Source organism: Canis lupus, chromosome 33 (genome assembly GCF_003254725.2).
Source record: "Canis lupus dingo isolate Sandy chromosome 33, ASM325472v2, whole genome shotgun sequence".
Taxonomy (NCBI): Eukaryota; Metazoa; Chordata; class Mammalia; order Carnivora; family Canidae; genus Canis; species Canis lupus.
The window spans coordinates 29,726,129-29,747,309 of NC_064275.1; the positions used below are offsets into that span (position 1 = coordinate 29,726,129).

At 43.2% G+C, this 21,181-nt stretch overlaps 1 protein-coding gene across 1 annotated transcript in view; it reads right to left on the reverse strand.

Moving 5' to 3' along the window:
* Positions 1-17,307: 17,307 nt before the first annotated feature.
* RNF168 (ring finger protein 168) overlaps positions 17,308-21,181 on the reverse strand; it is a 33,405-nt gene continuing 29,531 nt past the window's right edge. The window contains exon 7 of the mRNA XM_025474099.3: positions 17,308-20,000. Coding sequence (XP_025329884.1) covers positions 19,050-20,000 — 951 coding nt within the window. The 3' untranslated portion in view covers positions 17,308-19,049. The remainder of the gene's footprint in view (positions 20,001-21,181) is intronic.

The window sequence follows — 21,181 nt, forward strand, 5'->3', positions numbered from 1 at the left end:
CCGAAGACAGAAGCCACCCAGGTGCCCCTCAGTCAAGCCTTCAGATGACTGCAGCCTCAACTGACGTCGTTGTGACTTACCTGAGAGCCCTGGGCAGAACCACCCAGAATTTCTGACCCACAGAAACTATGTGAGATAATCACTGTTTATTGTCATTTAAGTCACTAAGTCTTGAGCAATTTGCTACATAGGGATCCATTACATTGCCTCTGGGCTCCTCGGATTCTTAGCGAAGCCCGCATCCAGGCCATGTGCTTTGTGTCCCTCTGAATGATACCTCCTTGCTAGCCCCGGAGTGGACTTCCTCCTGGGGCTTCGGTTGCGTTCCTTCCACTCCCCAAGATATGGGCTTCCTCTGAGCTGGGTGAACCCTCTAATGGGCCTTGTAGGCCTAGAAGGAAGGGTGGAGCCATTGGTTCCTTTAAAGGCAACAGGAGCTGATGTTTTGGCCATGCCATCTGCCATCTTCCTTCTCACACGAAGCAGGAATGGGTACCAACCAAAGTGGCCATTGTGGAGACTCTCTGGTTGTTTTCTGGCTTCTGAGGCAATGTCTTCCCGAAGCCCTGACTTAGCTTCTACATGAGTAGCTATTTGGGAATTTAGAAATCTCCCATTTTAGCCACTAAGTAGTAGAGAGGCGGGGGGGGGGGGGGGGAGAGAGAGAGAGAGGTGTGCTTGCACCTCCCTAAACTCATAGTAGCAATCTTAAGATCCTAAATAATTCCTTATAACTCCACCCCTGGGTCTGGAGAGCTAGACAGTGCTGTGGAGACTAGGTTCATCCTCCAAAACTCACTTTGTGTGCCAGTTTAGAAAGGATTTTTTGGGCTTCTCTAGTCTGGCAACCAGGGTAGATGCCATTGAAATTCCTTTCTTTCCTAAAAAGAGGCTCAATATTTCAGAAATTCATCCTGAGATAAGGGTATTAGAGTGGCTGTATTAAATTCCTAGAGCTGCTGTAAAAAAAAAAAATGCCACAAGCTGGATTGCTTTCAACAACAGAAATTTATTCTTTCACAGTTCTGGAGGCTTAGAAGTCCAAAATCAGGGTATCAGCAAGACCACACTTTCCTGAAGGTTCTGGGGAAGAATGTATTCCATGCCTTACTCTTAGCTTCTAGTGTTACCTCCACTCATTGACATTTCTTGGCCGATAGCTCTACAGCTCCGGTCCCCATTTCTGTCCTAACTCGGCATTCTTCCTTCACACGGAGTTGCCAAGCAGATCCAACAGCCTTTGTCTCAGGATGACCCGGTTCTAGCCCTGGTCTAGGGTTAGTATTCAGTCTTCAAGCAGATATAGGCTACTCTGAACTCTAAGACATCCTGGGTGAGCCCCACAAATAGCCAATACTGATCATGAACCACAGTAGTTGTACACCAGCATTGTTCCTCTATAATTCAATTTAATTTCTACTGAGAGCCCCTATCATTTGGAGGGGCAAAATTTCATTTCACTTAAGTTGTTAAGTTGGTTTCCTCATGCTTTACCTAAATTGTATCTAAGTTCTAAGGGGTCTTGCATTAGGTCCCCAGGGGGGATGCATGTCCCCTTGCTTGTCATCTCTGCACATCAGCATCTCTGAGACATTGGCACAGCCTGGCACAGTGGGGTTGGCCCTTGTTCCCATCTGTAGAATGTCTTTGGGTCCAAAGGTGTGTCACCTTGGAGCATGCAGGAAATGTTTTACTGCTCCCATCCACAAATGGAGCAATGGAAGCTCTAAGGTTGTCTCTTCTATTCCATGTTGTTTTGAAACATGTTTCTGAGACATATCAGGGTCTGGGGCACGGGGTCTCTCTCTAAGGACACATATTACCTATACTTGTAATACTCCTTCTCCCCCTCTACAAGCCTAGAGATTCTTTATTTAGTCTGGGAACAGGGAATCCTGACTTACTCATGCAGGGGAGGAAAAAATTTTCCCCTCTACCCTCTTAGTTCTTGTACAGGGACCATGTAAATTATTATTTTTTAAAATATTTTATTTACTTATTTATGATAGACATAGAGAGAGAGAGAGAGGCAGAGACACAGGAGGAGGGAGAAGCAGGCTCCATGCAGGGAGCCCGATGTGGGACTCGATCCCCGGTCTACAGCATCAGGCCCTGGGCTGAAGGTGGCGCTAAACCACTGAGCTATCCGGGCTGCGCTGGGACTATGTAAATTAAATTGACAAAAAACAGATTAATAAGAGAATAGAGTTTATTTACACATGCAACACACATACATGCCAGAGAATTTAGTGATAAGTAACTCATAGGAGGTGTTAGAATTTAGGGCTTATATACAGCCTTAACAGGTAAAGAGGAGTGGGGAGAGAGGCACTCACAGGAAGTTAAATGATTTTTTAGAAAGATAAAAAATGTTTGGGTTCTGGGGATCCCTGGGTGGCTCACCGGTTTGGCACTTCCCTTTGGCCCAGGGCGCGATCCTGGAGTCCCGGGATCGAGTCCCACGTCGGGCTCCCTGCATGGGACCTGCTTCTCCCTCCTCCTGTGTCTCTGCCTCTCTCTCTCTCTCTCTATGTCTGTCATAAATAAGTAAATCTTAAAAAAAAAAAAAAAAGTTTGGGTTCTCAGGCGAACAAACAAGGTAAAAAAGCTGTAATAATGCTTGTCTATACAGTTATGAGTGGTCTTTCTGCCTCTTTCAGGGCCATAAAATTTCCCTGGAGAAGGAATTTGGGGTGGGTTTTGTTCTTGTTTTCCCTTCCGGGAGTAAATCTTCCCTGAAGAGTGATTTATGGCAGCCTTATTTCTTAGATGTTGTTGCTTTTAGTCACATAAGAAAGTTCTGAGAAGGCTGTTTTTCTGCAACTGTTGAATCTCAAAAGTCTTCAGCCTAAGATACTCTTTATACTAAGTGGCATATTTTGCGGTGGCAAATTCTGATCCCCCTCACTCGGCATTAGGTATTCTTACAAATCTATTGTTCTCGTGTTGAGTTCTCTCTGAGGGCTAGATGTGAGACTTAAAAGCCTACAAGTAACTCTTTTTTCCTCTGTCTTTTCCTAAGTGAGCTTTTCCTGAAGGAATGAACGTCAAATAGCTTTGATGACTAAATGTAACCAAACAAAAAAATGCAAGGGCAGAGTCAAGTATTGGTTAATATTTCAAAAAACTGATCCTACCATGCATAGGCCATATCAGCACACCTTCTCAGCAATTCTGTGAGAAGGGGTTTATTATCCATTTTGCAGTTGAGGAAACCCACAGTTAGGACTTGACAATTAGAAGGTAAATTTGAATCCACATCTGTCTGATTCTAGAACTCTAGTCTTGCCGTGTCACCCTGTACTATGTACAGGCATTGGGAAGTGTAACCAGAAGGCTCCAAGCCTGGGGTTGGAAATGAGGTCACGTTAGCACTTACCCAGGTCACCCTTCACTTGTTCACAAGATCTCAGGCCCTTCAAAATGTCTCCCAAGAAGATTCGCGTAGATGCTCAAGAACAAGTTTACTGGGTATCGCTGCCAGCTGGTGTATCCTCCTCGGCAAGGAGGACTGCCACAAAACTGATGCTTGCGCTGCCTGCTGTGCCACGAATAATGAGGTCCTTTCTCTCTGACCCAGCAGTCTCGGGGCTTTCAGCATCTGGGAAACACTAATGGGCTCACTTCTCAGCTTGTAAGGAGGGGAAAATCAAATCGCAGAGCTGACACCGTGCGCAGGCTGGAGGCCAGGTACCAGGTGGCGGCCACATGGGGCCACTCGGAGCCCAGGCTAAACTGGTTGCTGCAACAGCGGCTGGAATAAGAGGCAGGTGAAGCCAGAGGAATCCAAAGACATACCGACATGTCCCTACCATGTTTCTCTCTCCCCAGATCTTGTGCAGCCACCCTCCTGGCTCAACTCTCCACTGAGAGTGGAGTGAAGACTGCAGCCCTCCAGCAAGACCTCCATTGACCTGTGGCCACTACACCCACCCATACGGACATGTCACTCCAGCGACAGAACAGCCAACTCTCCTCCTGCTCAAGATCTATCCCTCCTTTCATCTATGTGTGTATTCCTAATGTTCCTTCGCCACTGGACCCTCTCCACTGGCATGTGAACATGCCCCAGCCCATCATAGCTACACACTCATCACTCCCCACTTCCTTTCAAAACTAAACTTCCCCACATTGCTGTCCATACAACCACTTCCTTTCTCTCTCCTCCTAACTCATTCCAGAACCACTCCATTCAGAATTCTGCTCACATTGCATCCAATCCACTTTTACTGGGGTCACCTAAGACCTCAAAGTTGCTAATTCCTGAAGATGGTTATCAGTTTTGTTTTTGTTTTTTTAATGATAGTCACAGAGAGAGAGAGAGAGAGAGAGGCAGAGACACAGGCAGAGGGAGAAGCAGGCTCCATGCACCGGGAGCCAGATGTGGGACTCGATCTCGGGCCTCCAGGATCGCGCCCTGGGCCAAAGGCAGGCGCCAAACTGCTGCGCCACCCAGGGATCCCTGGTTATCAGTTTTTATCTCAACTAAATTTTCAGTAAAATTTAGTATTTGCTTGCTCCTTCTTAGAACAGTCTCACTCTCGGCTTCCAAGGCACCATACCTGCTGATTTCCCTCCTCTCTGTCCTGCCCTCCCCTTCTCTCCTCTGCGGTGTGTTCTTCTCCCGTAGCCATTCACTATGTCCTCAGGCCTGCCCTAGGACCTTTGTAGGACAGGAAATCTTAACCATAGCCTCAGCTTTAAGCACCAGAAATAAATGTGAATTACACATTTCAGGTGTTATATAAATACATTAAATCCTTATATTTATTTCCTGTCCAGTTGTGTATAACAAGGCAGCACATTTTGGGGCTCCTCGATGGCTCAGTCTGTTGAGCATCTGACTCTTCATCTCCGTTCAGGTCTTGATTTCAGGGTTGTGAGTTCAAGCCCCACACTGGGCTCCACGCTGGGTGTGGAGCCTACTCAAAACAAACACACAAACCAAAACCAACACCAAAACAAACAAACAGAAGAAAAACAAAAAGCAAGCAGCATATTTTACTCAAAAGAAATGGGCTTTAGACTCTGATCTGGATATAAATCCTGACTTTTTCCCACTTACTGTCAGAATCCCCTTGGGAAGCATCAACTGCCCCGTCTCAGGTGCTTCCTCTATAGAAGGGGGCATACCATCCCCTTATTAGGCAATCTAGAACTCTACACAATCCCTTCCTTTTTTCCTTCTAAATTAGATTATCACTTATTCCCTTCCTGAAGAATAGAGTCAGAGTCCAGTCTCTAGAGTCAAGTGTCCTGGGTTCAAATCCTTCCTCTGCCTCATTCTTTCTCTCTGACCTTGAGCAAATTACTCAATTTCTTTAAGTTTCAGGTTCCTTCATCTGTAAAATAGGCATAATAATAGCATCTACCTCAGAGAATTGTTGAAAGGATTAGATGAGATGTTAAGTGCCTAGCACAGAACCTAGCCCATAGGTTAACTTAGAAATATTATCTCATACGTTTAGGCAGTCATATTTCAGTTTTGATTACTTGCAACTCTAGAATTGTCCCCAAACAAGACGTAATTTAGAGGTGATGAATGAAATTGAATAGTTCAAGTAAGTTGGCACACGTTTTACCAAGGTTAATAATAGAATAAGTTAGACTCCTGAGTGTGACTCACAAGAGTATCTTAATCCAAAACTCAGACATTTGATGCCTGTAATTGGAACTTTTTTTTTAACATATAATGATAAGTTAACCTATTAATTTTATTTATTTAAGTAAGCTCTACGCCTAATGTGAGGCTCGAGCCCATGACCCCTAGATCCAGTCAAACGCTCTACTCACTGAGCCAGCAAGCCACCCCAATAAGCCAATATTTTAGAGTGAGGGTGGAGGAAGCTAATAGCTTCTGAATTTAACATGTTTACCTTTATACCCCAAAGTAGTGCTATTAGTAGTGCTGTCCTTAACTAATGTCCAAGCTATAATAAAGACCCAATACATCCAAAGATCACATGATTCCTTGATACTGCTCCTACATTCCTCCTCACCTAGAGCCCCCGTACCATAGGAGGCATAAATGGGAAAGGTGTTTTGAAAGGCAAAGACAGGGACACCTGGGTGGCTCAGCGGTTGACGGTCTCCTTTGGTTCAGGGCGCAATCCCAGGGTCTGGGATCGAGTCCCACATCGGGCTCCTGCTTCTCCCTCTGCCTGTGTCTCTGCCTCTCTCTCTGTGTGTGTCTCTCATGAATAAATAAATAAAATCTTAAAAAAAAAAAAGACAATTCTGGAGAAAGTGACTTGAGGGGAGAATGGATGCTGGGATCATCCCAGATAAGGTCTCTCTTTAACAGCCTTTCTAGAAAAGCTCTGATTTTTTTTTTTTTTTCTTTAAATAGGCTCCATGCCCAGCATGGAGGCCAGCTCAGGGCTTGAACTCACATCCTGAGATCAATATCTGAGTTGAGAGCAAGAGTGGGACATTTAACTGACTGAGTCACCCAGGTGCCCCCCCCCTTTTTAAACTTGTCTTTTTTTTTTAATTTTTATTTATTTATGATAGTCACAGAGAGAGAGAGAGGTAGAGACATAGGCAGAGGGAGAAGCAGGCTCCATGCACCGGGAGCCTGACGTGGGACTCGATCCCGGGTCTCCAGGATCGCGCCCTGGGCCAAAGGCAGGCACCAAACCGCTGCACCACCCAGGGATCCCTAAACTTGTCTTTAAATAACTGAAATTTTGTCATCGAAATGAATAAAAAAAAATATTTTGGACACACTAAGTAGTCACATAATAGTACATGTGAACAGAGGTGCCTGAGTGGCTCAGTCAGTTAAGCATCAACTCTTGGTATTGGCTCAGGTTGTGATGTCAGGGTCGTGAGATGGGCTCCTAACAGGGCGCACGTCAGCCTCAGTGGGGAGTCTGCTTGAGATTCTCTCCCTTTGGGCCTCTCACACTCACACTTATGCTTTCCCTCTCTAAAATAAATGAATAATTCTTTAACAAAAAAATAGTAGGGAGGCTTGGGTGGCTCAGTGGTTGCGTGTCTGCCTTCGGCCCAGGGCGTGATTCCGAGGTCCCGGGATCGAGTCCCACATCGGGCTCCCTGCCTGGAGCCTGCTTCTCCCTCTGCCTGTGTCTCTGCCTCTCTCTCTCTCTCTGTGTGTGTGTGTGTGTCTTTCATGAATAAGTAAAATCTTTAAAAAATAAAAAATAAAATAAAATAGTACCTGTGAATAGGTGTCCTCTCCTCCTCACTAATGGTTAAAAATAGCTAAAATGAGGGATGGTGGAGATAGTAAATAGATGATAGTCTCCAAATGTAAGTGAAACTGTCATTTACTATGATCTGCACACAGGATGGAGAAAAAGATGAGGTTCAACTCTCTTATTACATTAAAATTAGAAGCTTAAATAATTTTGTGGTAATAAAAAACTTTATTCAGAACAAATATGTGGAACTAGTATAATAAATTGAGGAAGCCATAAAGACTTTTTTTTTCTTCCCTGTTAACTATTTTCCTCTGTGGCTCAAAGATCTCTTGAGACACAGGGGAGCATGTAGGCAGGGGTGTCCTGTAATATGGGCGCCATGAGAAGGGTTATCAAGTGACCCATGGGAACCAACAGGCATGGGCTACAGATTTCATGGAATAATTTTTTTAAATTGAGATATTAAATAATTAATGACAAATTGAGATATAATTTACATGCAATAAAATGTATACATTTTGGGGCTCCTTGGTGGCTCAGGCCTGCTTCTCCCTCTCCCTTTACCTGTCACTCCCCCTGCTTGTGCTTTCTCTTATCTTTCTGTCAAATAAGTGAATAATGTTAGAATCTTAAAAAAAATAAAATGCATACATTTTAAGTGTACTGTTCAATGAATTTCCAAGATATGGAACATTTCCATCAATTCCAGTAGCTGGTGTGCTTCCTCGTCTAGCTAACAGTACCACCCCGGGGACTGGCAAGAGATAGATGGCTCAGTTAAAACTAGATAATTTGAGAAGAGGGATTATTTATAAAGGCGTGGGCATAGTGTGGGGAAAGCACAAGATGGTTCCCTGTAGCAATGCCAGCGAGCTGTTACCACTCCTAGACTGGAAGGGCGGAGAGGGAGAGGCCGTTCCCAGACCCAGGAAGGAGAGGCTGTGTGGGGAGCTATGACTCAGTGGAGAGGTGCGGCCGGTGGCCAGCTGGGGGCGGGGGATCCTGCAGAGGGGTGGGGGAGAGAGGTCCTCCAATCATACTCCCCTGTCCCTCTTAGTCCTGCTAAATATAATCCAACTAGAAGTCAGAGGGTAGGCAAGGCCCCTTACAGGTTATCTTCTCAGGGCATTCCTAGGACAAGAGTGAAGAGTAAAATTTGGAGGGGAAATCAGAAAATGTGTTATACTAATAAGTGAGTTTAAGGAAAAAGTAAGAAGACCTCTTGTGGGAGGAAGGTTTTTTTGGGGGGATGGCGAGTGGGGAGGAAAGGCCATTGCAAACTCAGCAGTTTCTCAGGCCCCATGATTTATGTGTGTTAACTACAGGTGCAAGCAACATAACCGCAGTGTCTTCAAACAACGACACACACATTATTACATAGTCAAAGGCTGGGCGCCGCTTCGCTACATTTTCTGCTTGGGGGGCTCACCAGCTGCAATCGGGGTGTTGGCCGGGGCTGGGTTCTCGTTCGGAGGTTCCACTGAGGGCAGGATCTACTTCCCTGCTTCCATGGTTGTCGGCAGCACACGGTCCCTGCAGCTGCCCTGTAATGCCCAGAGCCTCGGTTTTGCCGCCTCTTGGTTCAGCGCTGTCCCCAGCTCCCAGAGGCCGCTCACACTGCCGGCTACGTGAGTTTCCCCAGTATGGTTTCACACACTTCGCCAGAACAACCAACCTGAGAAGCCAACAAGGTGCAGCGGGTCTGGAGGGTGCTGTTGGGCAAGAAGCGGCGATGCCAGGGGGCCCTGCAGGTGGCAGATCTCAGGAAACCATCAGCAAGCTTCACCTTTACAAGGTGAGGGGCTCCTATGGGCAGAGACCTCCTGGGCGCAGATCTGGGAACCAACAGGGCCAGGCATTAGCATCACAGGGGGAGGCAGGGAGATGCAGGGGAGGCAGGTGGGGAGGAAAGGTGAGAAAAATCACAGTCTAGTGGTGGTGACTTTGGGAGGGAATCCCCTTAGAAAGCAGAGGCTTTCCCCTTAGCAGCAGCCACTGTGATTGAGGGAAAGGAAGCAGTTGGAGACAAGAGACTGCCAGAAACAGAATGGGATTGTAGTTTAAATGGGAAAATAAGACTAACCAGGATATTTGGGGGGGGGGGGGGGCAGCAACGAGGGGTGACTTGCTGCATCATAAAACTTCAGTAATCAAAACAGTGTGCTATCCACACATGGATGGATAGCACAACAATGACTCAGAACAGGAAATCCGGATACGGGCCCTAATATGTTTAGCAAGTGGTAAGTAGGCATCTCAGATTAGTCACAATAATGGGCTTTTTAAAATGTGATGGGAGGGTGTCTGGTGGCTCAGTCAGGAGAGCATGAAACTCTTTATCTCAGGGTCATGTGTTTAGGCCCCACATAGGGTGTAGCGATTACTAAATAAATAAACAAACATACAAAAAACTTAAAGAAATGGTGATGGGAGGAGTGCCTGCGTGGCTCAGGCCTTCAGCTCAGATCATGATCTCTGGATCCTGGGATCAAGGCCCACGTCCAGCTCCCTACTCAATGGAGAGCCTGCTTCTCTCTCTCCCTCTGCACAACTACCCCCAACACTTCTGTGCTCTCTCCCTCTCTCTCTCTCTAAATAAAATCTTAAAAAAAAAAAACAGTGATAGGAAAACTGAATAGACAATGGGGAAAAGAAGTTGGACCATACTTTCTGCCTACACTGGGTTAAGCATCAAATGAGTTAGACATTGCAATATAAGACATGCACACACGTTTGGGGGGAGGAAGGGGAACACCTTTATAGCTGTGGAGAAAATCTTTTTAACAAAAAAGAAAATCAATATTCGTTTTTTAAAATGGTTGAAAAATTAAATTATATAAAGATAAAATATTTTGGCATGGCAGGAAAAAAGCCTACTAAAGTCAAATGACAAATTGGTGTAAAAATGTAAGGTTAACACTCAATAGCTAAGACCTCAATGGACAGTTCTGTTGGTGGTCATGTGATCACCGATTCGCAAAGCAAACTGCCAATCTCATGCAGGCCCGGGTGAGAGTATTGATTGTGTTGGCAAGGGTTTACTGGCAGCAGACCCCCGCTGATTAGCTGACTTCCAAAGCATAGGGCTGCCACGGATTGGTTGGCTTTCAGAGGTGTGGTCAATGAGCCAAGGGTGTCGTTGATTGATTAGACAGGCTTATAACCTGCTCTGGTAAGGTTACTTGTTACCATGGCTATGGAACAATCAATCTTTCTCTCAGAGTGTGTGTGGGGGGGACTGTCGTATTCCCGTTGGGAAATTTTCTTTGTAACTTATTACAGAGAAAGAGTCAATCTTCCCAATACATAAAGAGCCCCTAGAAATTGAGAAGAAAAATCCAACAGTTCAATAGAAAAATAAGAATGCAAACAAAAAATACTGTTCTTAGAACATTAAAATGAAAAAAAGAAAACCCGTCTCGACCTCATTCAAAATAAGTGTTTTCTATAGTAACTTCTCTTCAGACTCTGGAGAAAAATGCAAACCACATTCCATAAAATGAAGGTAAAATGTCAAAATAACTTTTTTCTCTCCCTCAATCAAAATAACTTTTTGACATTTAAAAACAATTTAATGCAAAAGCCACCAAACTTAGAATAAATGGGACGCCTGGGTGGCTCAGCATCTGCCTTTGACTCAGGGCATGATCTCAGGATCCTGGAATCGAGTCCCTCATACGACTCCCCGCAGTGACCCTGCTTCTCCCTCTGCCTGCGTCTCTGCCTCTCTGTGTCTCATGAATAAATAAATAAAATCTTTCTTTTTTTTTTTTTTTTTATGATAGTCACAGAGAGAGACAGAGAGAGAGAGAGAGAGAGAGAGAGAGACACAGGCAGAGGGAGAAGCAGGCTCCATGCACCGGGAGCCCGACGTGGGATTTGATCCCAGGTCTCCAGGATCGCGCCCTGGGCCAAAGGCAGGCGCCAAACCGCTGCGCCACCCAGGGATCCCGATAAATAAAATCTTAAAAAAAAAAAAAAAACTTAGAATAAATGTTTCGGGAAAATATATGATACTCAAAGATGTTTAAGGATTTTTTTTTTTAAGATTTTGATAGAGAGAGGGATAGTGACAGAGATAGTGAGAGCAGGCTCCTGATGTGGGGCCGGATCCCAGGACCCTGGGATCATGACCTGAACCAAAGGCAAAAACTTAACTGAGCTACCCAGGCGCCCCAAGAATTTTTTAAGCCAAGGAAAAGTGGTATGGTTGGGTTCAGCTCTCATTCTTTTTGTTTCTTGTGCTATTATGTAGCATTAAAATTGCTGCTTCTCTTCCCTCCCTGCCCCTCGCCCCCGCCCAAGACTTAGGTAATTAGGCCTCATCTATTTTTTGGTTTGTGACCTGCTCTTATCAGCAGCCCCCCCTCCCCCCCCCCGCAAATCTCTCTCTCTTTTTTTTTTTAAGATTTTATTTATTTATTCATGAGAAAGACACACACAGAGAGAGAGGCAGAGACACAGGCAGAGGGAGAAGCAGGCTCCTCCTCGCAGAGAGCCTGATGTGGGACTCGATCCTGGGTCTCCAGGATCATGCCCTGGGCTACAGGCGGTGCTAAACCGGGGCGCCACCGGGGCTGCCCAAATCTCCTATTTTTGTAAGCCAGTTACATTAATGTAATTTTTAGCTTTATACAAATAAAAGCTTTAAATAAGCAGTTTGCTAAGCATTTGCCAATAGAAGGAATCAAGTAATCTTTTTGTCTACAAGATGCTTTTGCTAACAGTCATTCTTGAAATCCTGAGATTTTTTAAGTTTCCAATTCAGTAAATTCAGAATACGGTTGTATAAACCACAGCAGTCCTAGCTCTTTGGAAGTGGAACAATTCTCTCACACATTAAAACCAAATTGATCTAGTATTCTCTTAGTGCCTCTTGCTAAAATTATACAATTCCTCTGTCATCGGACTTTTTTGTAATCTAGGTTTACTCTGGAGAGTTACTTCATTATGATCTACTTCAATTACTGAAATGCCCTCCTTTCAATTTTGTCCACATGTTCTAACGCTATTATTTCTGAGATGTACCCAGAAATACATTCCAAGGAGTTCTGGGGATTTAGTGATGATGCCCGAGGTCTTAATTTTCCAGACAAGAAACCTTAGAGCTGGGTTCTCAGCATCCTGTAGGCGAGGACCGGGGAGGCCTGCAGGGAGTCAGGACACTGGGGCCTTTAGGTGCGTAATTTTCTGAACCATCAACTCTGATCGAGATGGGGACGACGTTAGGGGGGCAACAGAGACTGAACAGGTGGTTCAGTAGGTGGAACAGGTTACTTCTGTAGATCCTTTTTTTTTATTTATTTTTATTTTTTAAATTTTTATTTATTTATGATAGTCACACAGAGAGAGAGAGAGAGAGAGAGGCAGAGACACAGGCAGAGGGAGAAGCAGGCTCCATGCACCGGAAGCCCGATGTGGGATTCGATCCCGGGTCTCCAGGATCGCGCCCTGGGCCAAAGGCAGGCGCTAAACCGCTGCGCCACCCAGGGATCCCTACTTCTGTAGATCCTTAACACAGTTCTGCTTCTGCTTATTTCTGCTTATCTCAGCATCATTTCCCACACTTACTCTATCTTGTCAGGGTAAGAGCTTCCCATGGTTTGGCCTTAGAAACTTCAAGGCATCTTAGTCCCAAAACCCACTGAGGGACACCGGGTCTGGTGTGGTTCTCCCCGCTTCTCTCAGCCCCAAGCCCACTGTCCCAAACTCTGCAGGTCCCTACAAGATGCCTCCCAGGGCTCTACTCGGCTCCTCTGTCAGCGAGCTTGCCCCTGGGCTCTATCCTAAGTACTGGGAAGAAAGGAGATCCCTGTGGTATTACAGCAATGGCACTTGGCTCCAGCTTCCAAATTCCTTCAACTCTTCTAGGATTAGACTCACTGGACCCCTCAGAGCACCAGCAGCATCTAAGAGGTTTCTTTCTCAAAGGTCCGAACACCAACTCTGCATGGCTCACCCTCCTCCACCTCCTAAGTGCCCCATTTTGTGACCCAAACTCTTTCCTCCTGTTTGCCTCTTTGAGGGCAGTAGCCACTTCCTGCAGTTGCCCTCTTTGGGTTATCTCAGGGGCTCCTTCTCCTTGGCTCCAACACCTGCCTAACCCATTCCCTACCCTGTATGCCCTCTGTTGAAATACTGATTGCGGGTTTTTTTATAACTGGACCTTGATCACTACACATCGGTCCAGTAGAAACTGAGCAGTGGGTGCGGTTCTCCTCCTCGGCCTGGGACTCAGGAAAGTGTGCGGCCAGTCAGTCTAACCTGCAGTAGAAAGCAGACACACAAACTTAGAGGGACTGAAGAGATGGGAGAGGAGTGACACAAAAAGTGAAGACCCAGTGTATGATCCCCAGCTGACAGTCTCCTGAATTGAACTGGTTCCAGGGACAGAGCCTAACTGTGGCAATCTGGGACGACAAAAGCAAAGTTGAAGAGAAAGGTTAAAATAAGTAAAATGTAGAGTCCCCTCAGCTGGAACTCAAGGTTCATGTTGCTCCAAGTCCTGCCAAGACAAGGCGAGATATTCTGGGGGAAAAGAAGTCAGACTCAAAATTTAGTCCTAATTTTTTATTAAGACTTTTATGCAGGAATAATGGGTACAGTAGTTGCTCAACTCTCAGCTTTTCTGTCTCAAAGTTTTTAGTGTTTCTCACACCCTTATCCACTCCAACTGTGAGCAGGGATTTGCAGAAGCCACTAGGGATTTCTGAGGATTAGTTTCCTCTGGGGCGAAGGGTTCTTGTGACCTCAGGGCCTTACAGGCAGAGGTCTCTTGCGATAGAGCTACAGACACACTGGGCAGAGGCGAGTGGAGTCTTCAGCAGTAGACAGATAATTGCAGCTTATTGGACGGCACATCTGGAGACTTGTGGGAGCGCAAAAATCACTGGATGAAGTGAGACTCTTCCAGAAGTGAGACTGTAGAGTAGTGGGGGCAGACAACAGCCAGGGGGAGGAACCATCACTTACTCTGGTTCTTTTTAATGAAGGCCTGTGCCAGGTGCTTACCTCTTGAGAGCAACAGGGTTGGTAATGTTGATTCCCATTTACAAAGTAAGAAAGGGAGGTATTGATGGGGCACCCGGGTGGCTCGGCGGTTGAGCGTCTGCCTTCAGCCCAGGGCGTGATCCTGGAGACCCGGGATCGAGTCCCATGTCGGGCTCCCTGCATGGAGCCTGCTTCTCCCTCTGCCTGTGTCTCTGCCTCTCATGAATAAATAAACAATAAAATCTTAAAAAGGGGGGGAGGGGAGTAATGAAAGGTTAAGTAGTTCACCTAAGATCATGCAAGTAGAGACCAAATTAAGTAGGCAATCTAGAAGTGCATGCGTGGTTCAGTCTGGTAAGTGTCCAGCTCTTGATCTCAGGTCTTGATCTCGGGGTCCTGAGTTCAAGCCCTGTGCTGGGCTCCACACTGGTGTGGAGACTACTTAAAAGACAAAAAACAAAAAACAAAAACAAAACAAAAACAACCCTAACATTCTTAGCCCACAAGCCTTATGAAAACAGGCAGTATGCAGATTTGGCACCTGGGATGTACTTTACGGAACCCTGTGCTGGAGCTCAGCAGGCTCCCTTCCCCTGGTAGGTCATGAATGCTTTGGTCTCCTCAGCAGCGTGAGCCTGATGACAACTCCCTGCTCTGCAGTTTTTCAGCCTTTTAGCCTCTGCCCTGAGCAGTTTCAATACTCTGCCATTATCTTGATGGGAAAATTGGCCTTGTGTCCAATATCGTCATTCCAATTCATCAGAAGGCCAAAGCACACCACTTGCTGCTCACTGGCAGCAACCCTGACTCTTGGCCTGCATTCAGAACAGGCAAAACTACCAGCAAAACCACGTTTTGGCTGCAAATATCAGTTCACTTTTCATAGACTCCCTTCTCTAGAATCTTAGCCCCAATTTTAGTCTTCACTGTTTCAGGAGCTCTCTGGTGCTGTTCAGTCGGCAATCTTTATTTTTATCAGGCTTTTCTCGTTGCTTTTAGCCAGAAATGTAGCTGCAATGCTACCTAGAAAGCATAAATCTTGCTTTTTAAATAATTTAAAAATAGTACCTTAAAGCTAAATACATTAAAATCAACTCACAATGCTGTGTTTTTTCCACACTGAAAAAAACCTCCCTTCCTGAATTATGATTTAAAAAAATTTTTTTTAAAGATTTTATTTATTTACTCAGGAGAGACACACAGAGAGAGGGAGGCAGAGACACAGGCAGAGGGAGAAGCAGGCTCCATGCAGGGAACCCGATGTGGGACTCGATCCTGGGTCTCCAGGATCAGGCCCTGGGCCCAAGGCGGCGCTAAACCGCTGAGCTACCCGGGTTGCCCATGATTAAAATTTAAAGGCAAAAGATGCCCTTCAGAGTGGTGCAGATTGAGAATAATAAGCTCCTTTTATCTTGCAATATACTTTTTAGGTTTTTTTTTTTCTTTTCTTTCTTTCTTTTTTTTAAGTAATCTCTAATATCTAGTGTGGAGCTCAAACTCAACCCCAAGATCAAGTCTCACATTCTTCCACTGAACCAGCTAGGTGTCCCTATCCTGCAACATTAAAGAAAAAAAAAAAGGATTTGTTGATTTGAGAGTGTGAGGGTGGAGATAGAGGCAGAGGGAGGGAAAATCCCAAGCCCACTCCCTGTTGAGCACAGGGCCCATTGCAGGGCTTGATCCCAAGAACCCAAGATCATAACGAGAGATAAAATCAAAAGTTGGTTGTTCAACCAACTGAGCCATCCAGGCGCTCTTATCTTGCAACATTTTAAAAACATTTAAATTTTGGGATGCCCAGGTGGCTCAGTGGTTGGGCGCCTTCCTTTTGTTCCAGGGTGGGATCCTGAAGTCCCAGGATCGAGTCCCACATTGGGCTCCCTGCATGGAGCCTGCTTCTCCCTCTGCCTAGGTCTCTAATGAATAAAAAAATTTAAAAAGGATAAGTTTTAGAAACAATGTGTTCTGATAAATTATGTGCTGATTTCAAGACTTAAAAAAAAAATATAGGGATGCCTGGGTGGCTCAATGGTTGGGTGCCTGCTCTCAGCTCAGGTAGTGATCCTGGGATCCAGGATCGAGTCCTGCATCGGGCTCCCTACATGGAACCTGCTTCTCCCTCTGCCTGTGTCTCTTGTGAATAAACAAATAAAATCTTAAAAAAATTAAATTTTGACTAGATAATATATTCAATATGATTGAAAATTCAAAAAGGATAAAAGAAAATTGAGTGAAAAGTCATTACTCCACCCCTATCTTCTAGCTGTGCAGTGTCTCTCCGTGCTGGCAACATTTACTCCTTCTCTTTCTAGACATTTTATTGCAAATACATGTGTTTATCTTTTCATATCAGTAAAGTGGTTTTGTTGTAACTGTTAAGTGCTATATAGTACCATTCACTGCACCATCATTTATTATCTATTGATGTGACAATAACGTTGTTTCTAAGCTTATGATTATAAACAATGCCATACAAAAAATGTCTTGTACCTGTCATTCTACACACATGTAAAGACAGTTTTAGGAAATTCCTAGAGATAGAACTGCCAAATTGGGAATTGGGATTTTAAATTTTCTATTCATACCAAGCAACAGTCCATATTTCCCCACACTCTTGCCAAGATTAAAACATACCTACAAAAAAAAAAAAAAAAAAACCTACATACACAAAAACGAAACAAAAAAGCGGCTTACTTTAACTAATTTGAAGGAGAGAAAAATTTATAAACATTAGTATGTCACATTATGCATCTTTTCACATATTTTTCCTTTCCTGGGAACTATGTTTCTTGAAAACATTTCTAATTTTCCTTTTGAATTATTAGTCATTTTCATAATGTATCAGCATATACTTTAAAGGAAACGAGCTCTTTGTGATTAATTGCTTCTACATCTCCACGGCCCGCCCTTCATTTGCCATGTGCCATGTCTCCCAATTTTCCATTATGGTAGTAGTTCTTGTTATACAGAACTTTTTATTTTCATGTAGTTAATTTTTATTTTTTAATTGTGGTAAAATACATGTAGTAGGCCATTTTAATTTTTATTAATTTTCAGATTCTCAACCTCTGCTCAGTTTCAGTGCTCCCTGAGAAGTTAAACATTCTCATCTCCCTCCACAAAAATGAGAGGAAAAAGTAGCAATACACTCTTAACGACTGACACAAAGCATTTATTAGTTTCTAACAATAAGGCATATAAGCTAAGACTATCAGAAAAACTAATAGGGAAATTAAAATTTATCTTGAGGTCAGGAAAATTTCTTCACAGACAATTAAGTGGTTAAATGTGTAAATTCTATACGTCACACTATTTTTTTCCTCCTTTTTGGTCAAGGACTATTCCAGGAAATTTTAATTATACAACTGTTGAGGAGTTCCAACAGTGTCTACTCTAAAATATAAAGTGAAATCGCTCTGAGAATAATACTGGTTTGATGAGAAGACAGATTTTATTGTATTTTGAACAAATTTGGTTAGTTTCTGACTAGATTTCAATCATTATTCAAAGGGCAATCACCTTTTTTTTTTGAGAAAGGGCAAATTAAACTTTAAATTAGCATCAGAATTCTACCCATAATTACCAAATCAATATTGAAATAGATGCCATTAAGTACGCAAACACTAACAGAATTTCAGTTACAAAATTTGGAGGAAAAAAATCTTAATAATGTACAAAAATATTGACAAATTTAAGCTAGAATTAGCTCTAGGACATTTTATTTTTATCTTAAAAGGATGGATAACTAGAGATCAGCAGAAATGTTGTTAAAACCGCTATTTGCCTAAAGTTGTTCATATTAATGAAAAAAAGATTAATAGTCTCTAAGTTACATTTCACTAAATGAAATCACTGCCTTCTGATTTAACTTTCAGGGGTAACACGGCAAAACCCAAGCATCAGACTTTGTTTTTCTGTACATAAACACGTATAAAAGTATCTATACAAATGATAATATAAGGAAATAAATACATGGTTATATTTCAGGTCCTACAACAAAAGATATATTTAACTCTCCTACAGTAAAGTCCCATTTTTTTTTCCTGGAATAGCAGATTAACAGAAATGTCAAATTCCCAAATTTCATGCAATTTAGTAATTGATTTTGATTTTGACACCAGTTACTATGGTGTGAAAAGCTATAAAACCCAAACGTTTTCCATGTCATTTAGCAAAGAAAGGATGGAGAACCCTCTACCAAACTTTACCTGCTCCTCTGTCCTGGACCCAGTTTCTGATCATGCAGTCAGTTCCAATGCTTCCAAATCGTCAATTTGGTGCAACTTAACTCCTAACTCCTTTCGCGTCAAGAGCCTAGTTTCCTGTCAACTAATTCCTAATTTTCCAGGAAACTGATTTTTCTGATTTCACACTGATCATAAACCATTTTATATAAAAGAAAATGCTATAACAGCTATAATAATTAAAGTGGAGATGAAAACTAGATTATTTTAGTGTCATGCAGGATGCATTTCAAGTGCTCTGCAAATATATGAGAAAGTAGCATGAAAAATTACCCTGCCTGGATTCTTAACTACTCGGTACACTATGATCTTGCTTTGATTACTACTAGTTAGGACAAAAGGGAAGCAAAGGTCATAAAACATGCATTTTTTGGAAACAGAATGGCACTTGAAGATTTCTTGGGAGTTCAACCAAGGCATTTTTATATCCATAAGGATTGTCAAACTTAGTACATCACAGTTATTAAAAAAGGAAAGGATTGGGACTCCTGCTTACTGAGTTTGGCAGAAATATATTTATATTCCTCCCTTGTGATCACACAGTCCTTTATAGATGATGAGTTTAACAATTATAAAGATTCTATGATAAAGAAGAGAGCTTCATAATCCGGCTTTACTAGATTATAAAATACTCCCTCTTCCCCATGAATTACTTTGTATACCTCTGGAACATCTGAAAAATACTTTTCTGTGACTTACTAGGCTGTAGGGAATGAGTACTTTTAGATACATTACAATTATCTCTAGAAGAATTTGGCATCTTTCTTCCATTAACTGAATGTTTCAACTGGATCTTGAAAGATGCCTGCCAATTTTCATTTTTGGAGCCTCTCCGAGATTTTGAATGCTCTAGATCAGTCTGTTTTTTGAAGTTCCTAGTTTTGGAATTCTTCCTCTGTCCATTTAGCAATTTGTCTGGAGGTGAAGATGTAGGACGTAACTGATACTCATCTGGGGATCCTTTTTGCCGGTTTGGCTTCATTTGTTCTTTATCTACTTCTTTCTGAAGCTGTAACGCTAATAACCTGTCCTGTTCTTCTTGTTTATGTCTCTCAAAAAGTAAGCGTTCCAAATCTATCAGTTTTTGGGTAAAGTTGATTTCTGTTTCCTCTTGGTCTGAGGAAGCTTTGGGGAACTTTTTTCTTCTTTTTGCAGAAACGCATGGATCCCTGGCTGCTTCAGATAAAGATTCCTGTTTTTTTCTTTTGGAAATATCTTTACTGATCGGTAGGCAAGACTCTTCATTTTCTGTCTCAACTGTATTACTTCCAATTATTTGTGTCATACCTGATATAGTGCACCCACTCTCTGTTTTGCCATAAGGCTTAACTGCAGTTTCTCCAGAGCAAGGAACTCTGGCTTCAGGTCCCTCATGATTTAGGACATGTAACTCTTTATCATGATTGGTTGTACTCATTTGGACTTTTCCTTCAAGGCACCATTCTCTACCATTGGCACGTAACTGAGGCATAGGTGACTCTAAAGACTTTTCACCCTGTTCTTGCATTTCAATGCGTATTTGTGGAGAAAGTGTTGGCATATCTTCCTCAATTTCTGTATCTTGCTGTGTAGGGCTTTTTACAACACTACTATCAGTTTCCTATAGAAAACAGAAAGAGACTGCATGAACCATGGGAAAAACAGCAAGTCATAATACAGAAGTCAAATTACAGTGATACTCTGACTTTTCACTATAGCCAGCATCACTACTAATAACTAATATTAATTCCTAATAGTATTTTTATTCTGTGTGCCAACTTAGATTAAGGAATTCCTTCCTTTTAACTCCCACGGAAACCTATAGGTTAAAGCCCACAAACTGGATTCTATGTATGGCAACAAAGCGGGCACCAGGACCTGACCTCTCTTTCACCTTATAAACTTCCCCTAGCCGAGTTTATTTTTTTTTTTTTTAAGATTTTATTATTTATTCATGAGAGACACACACACACACACACAGAGAGGCAGAGACACGGGCAGAGGGAGACCTCTTCTGAATATTTTAAGATATAAAAATAAATATGTAGGATCACAAAGGGAATAATTTATTTTTATTTTTTTAAAGATTTTATTTATTCATAAGAGACAGACACACACACACACAGAGAGAGAGAGAGAGAGAGAGAGAGAAGGAGAGAGAGAGAGAGAGAGAGAAGCAGGCTCCACGCAGGGAGCCTGATGTGGGATTCCATCCTGGGACTCCAGGTCATGCCCTGGCCCTGAAGGCAGGTGCTAAACCACTGAGCCACTCAGGGATCCCTGGGAATAATTTATTAATAGCAACCCCATTATTAAATGTTATTAAAATTATTAAAATGTTATCCCCCAGGCAGGGGATGCCTGGGTGGCTCAGTGGTTTAGCGCCTGCCTTCAGCCCAGGGTGTGATCCTGGAGTCCCAGGATCGGGTCCCACATTGGGCTTCCTGCGTGGAGCCTGCTTCTCCCTCTACCTGAGTCTCTCATGAATAAATAAATAAAATCTTTAAAAAATAAAATTTTATGTTGTAATATACATCTATTAATACATTAAATAATAAGATATAGTGGGACAAGTCTAATAACTTGTAATACTGAAGTAGGGATGAGTACCAATGATATTTGAAGAGACCTGCCACAAACTAATTGTGATAAAAATCTGTGATTCCCAATGCCTGGGTGGCTCAGCGGTTGAGTGTCTGCCTTTGGCTCAGGTTGTGATCCCGGAGTCCTAGGATCAAGTCCTGTACCAGGCTTCCTGCAGGGAGCCTGCTTCTCCCTCTCCCTGTGTCTCAGCCTCTCTCT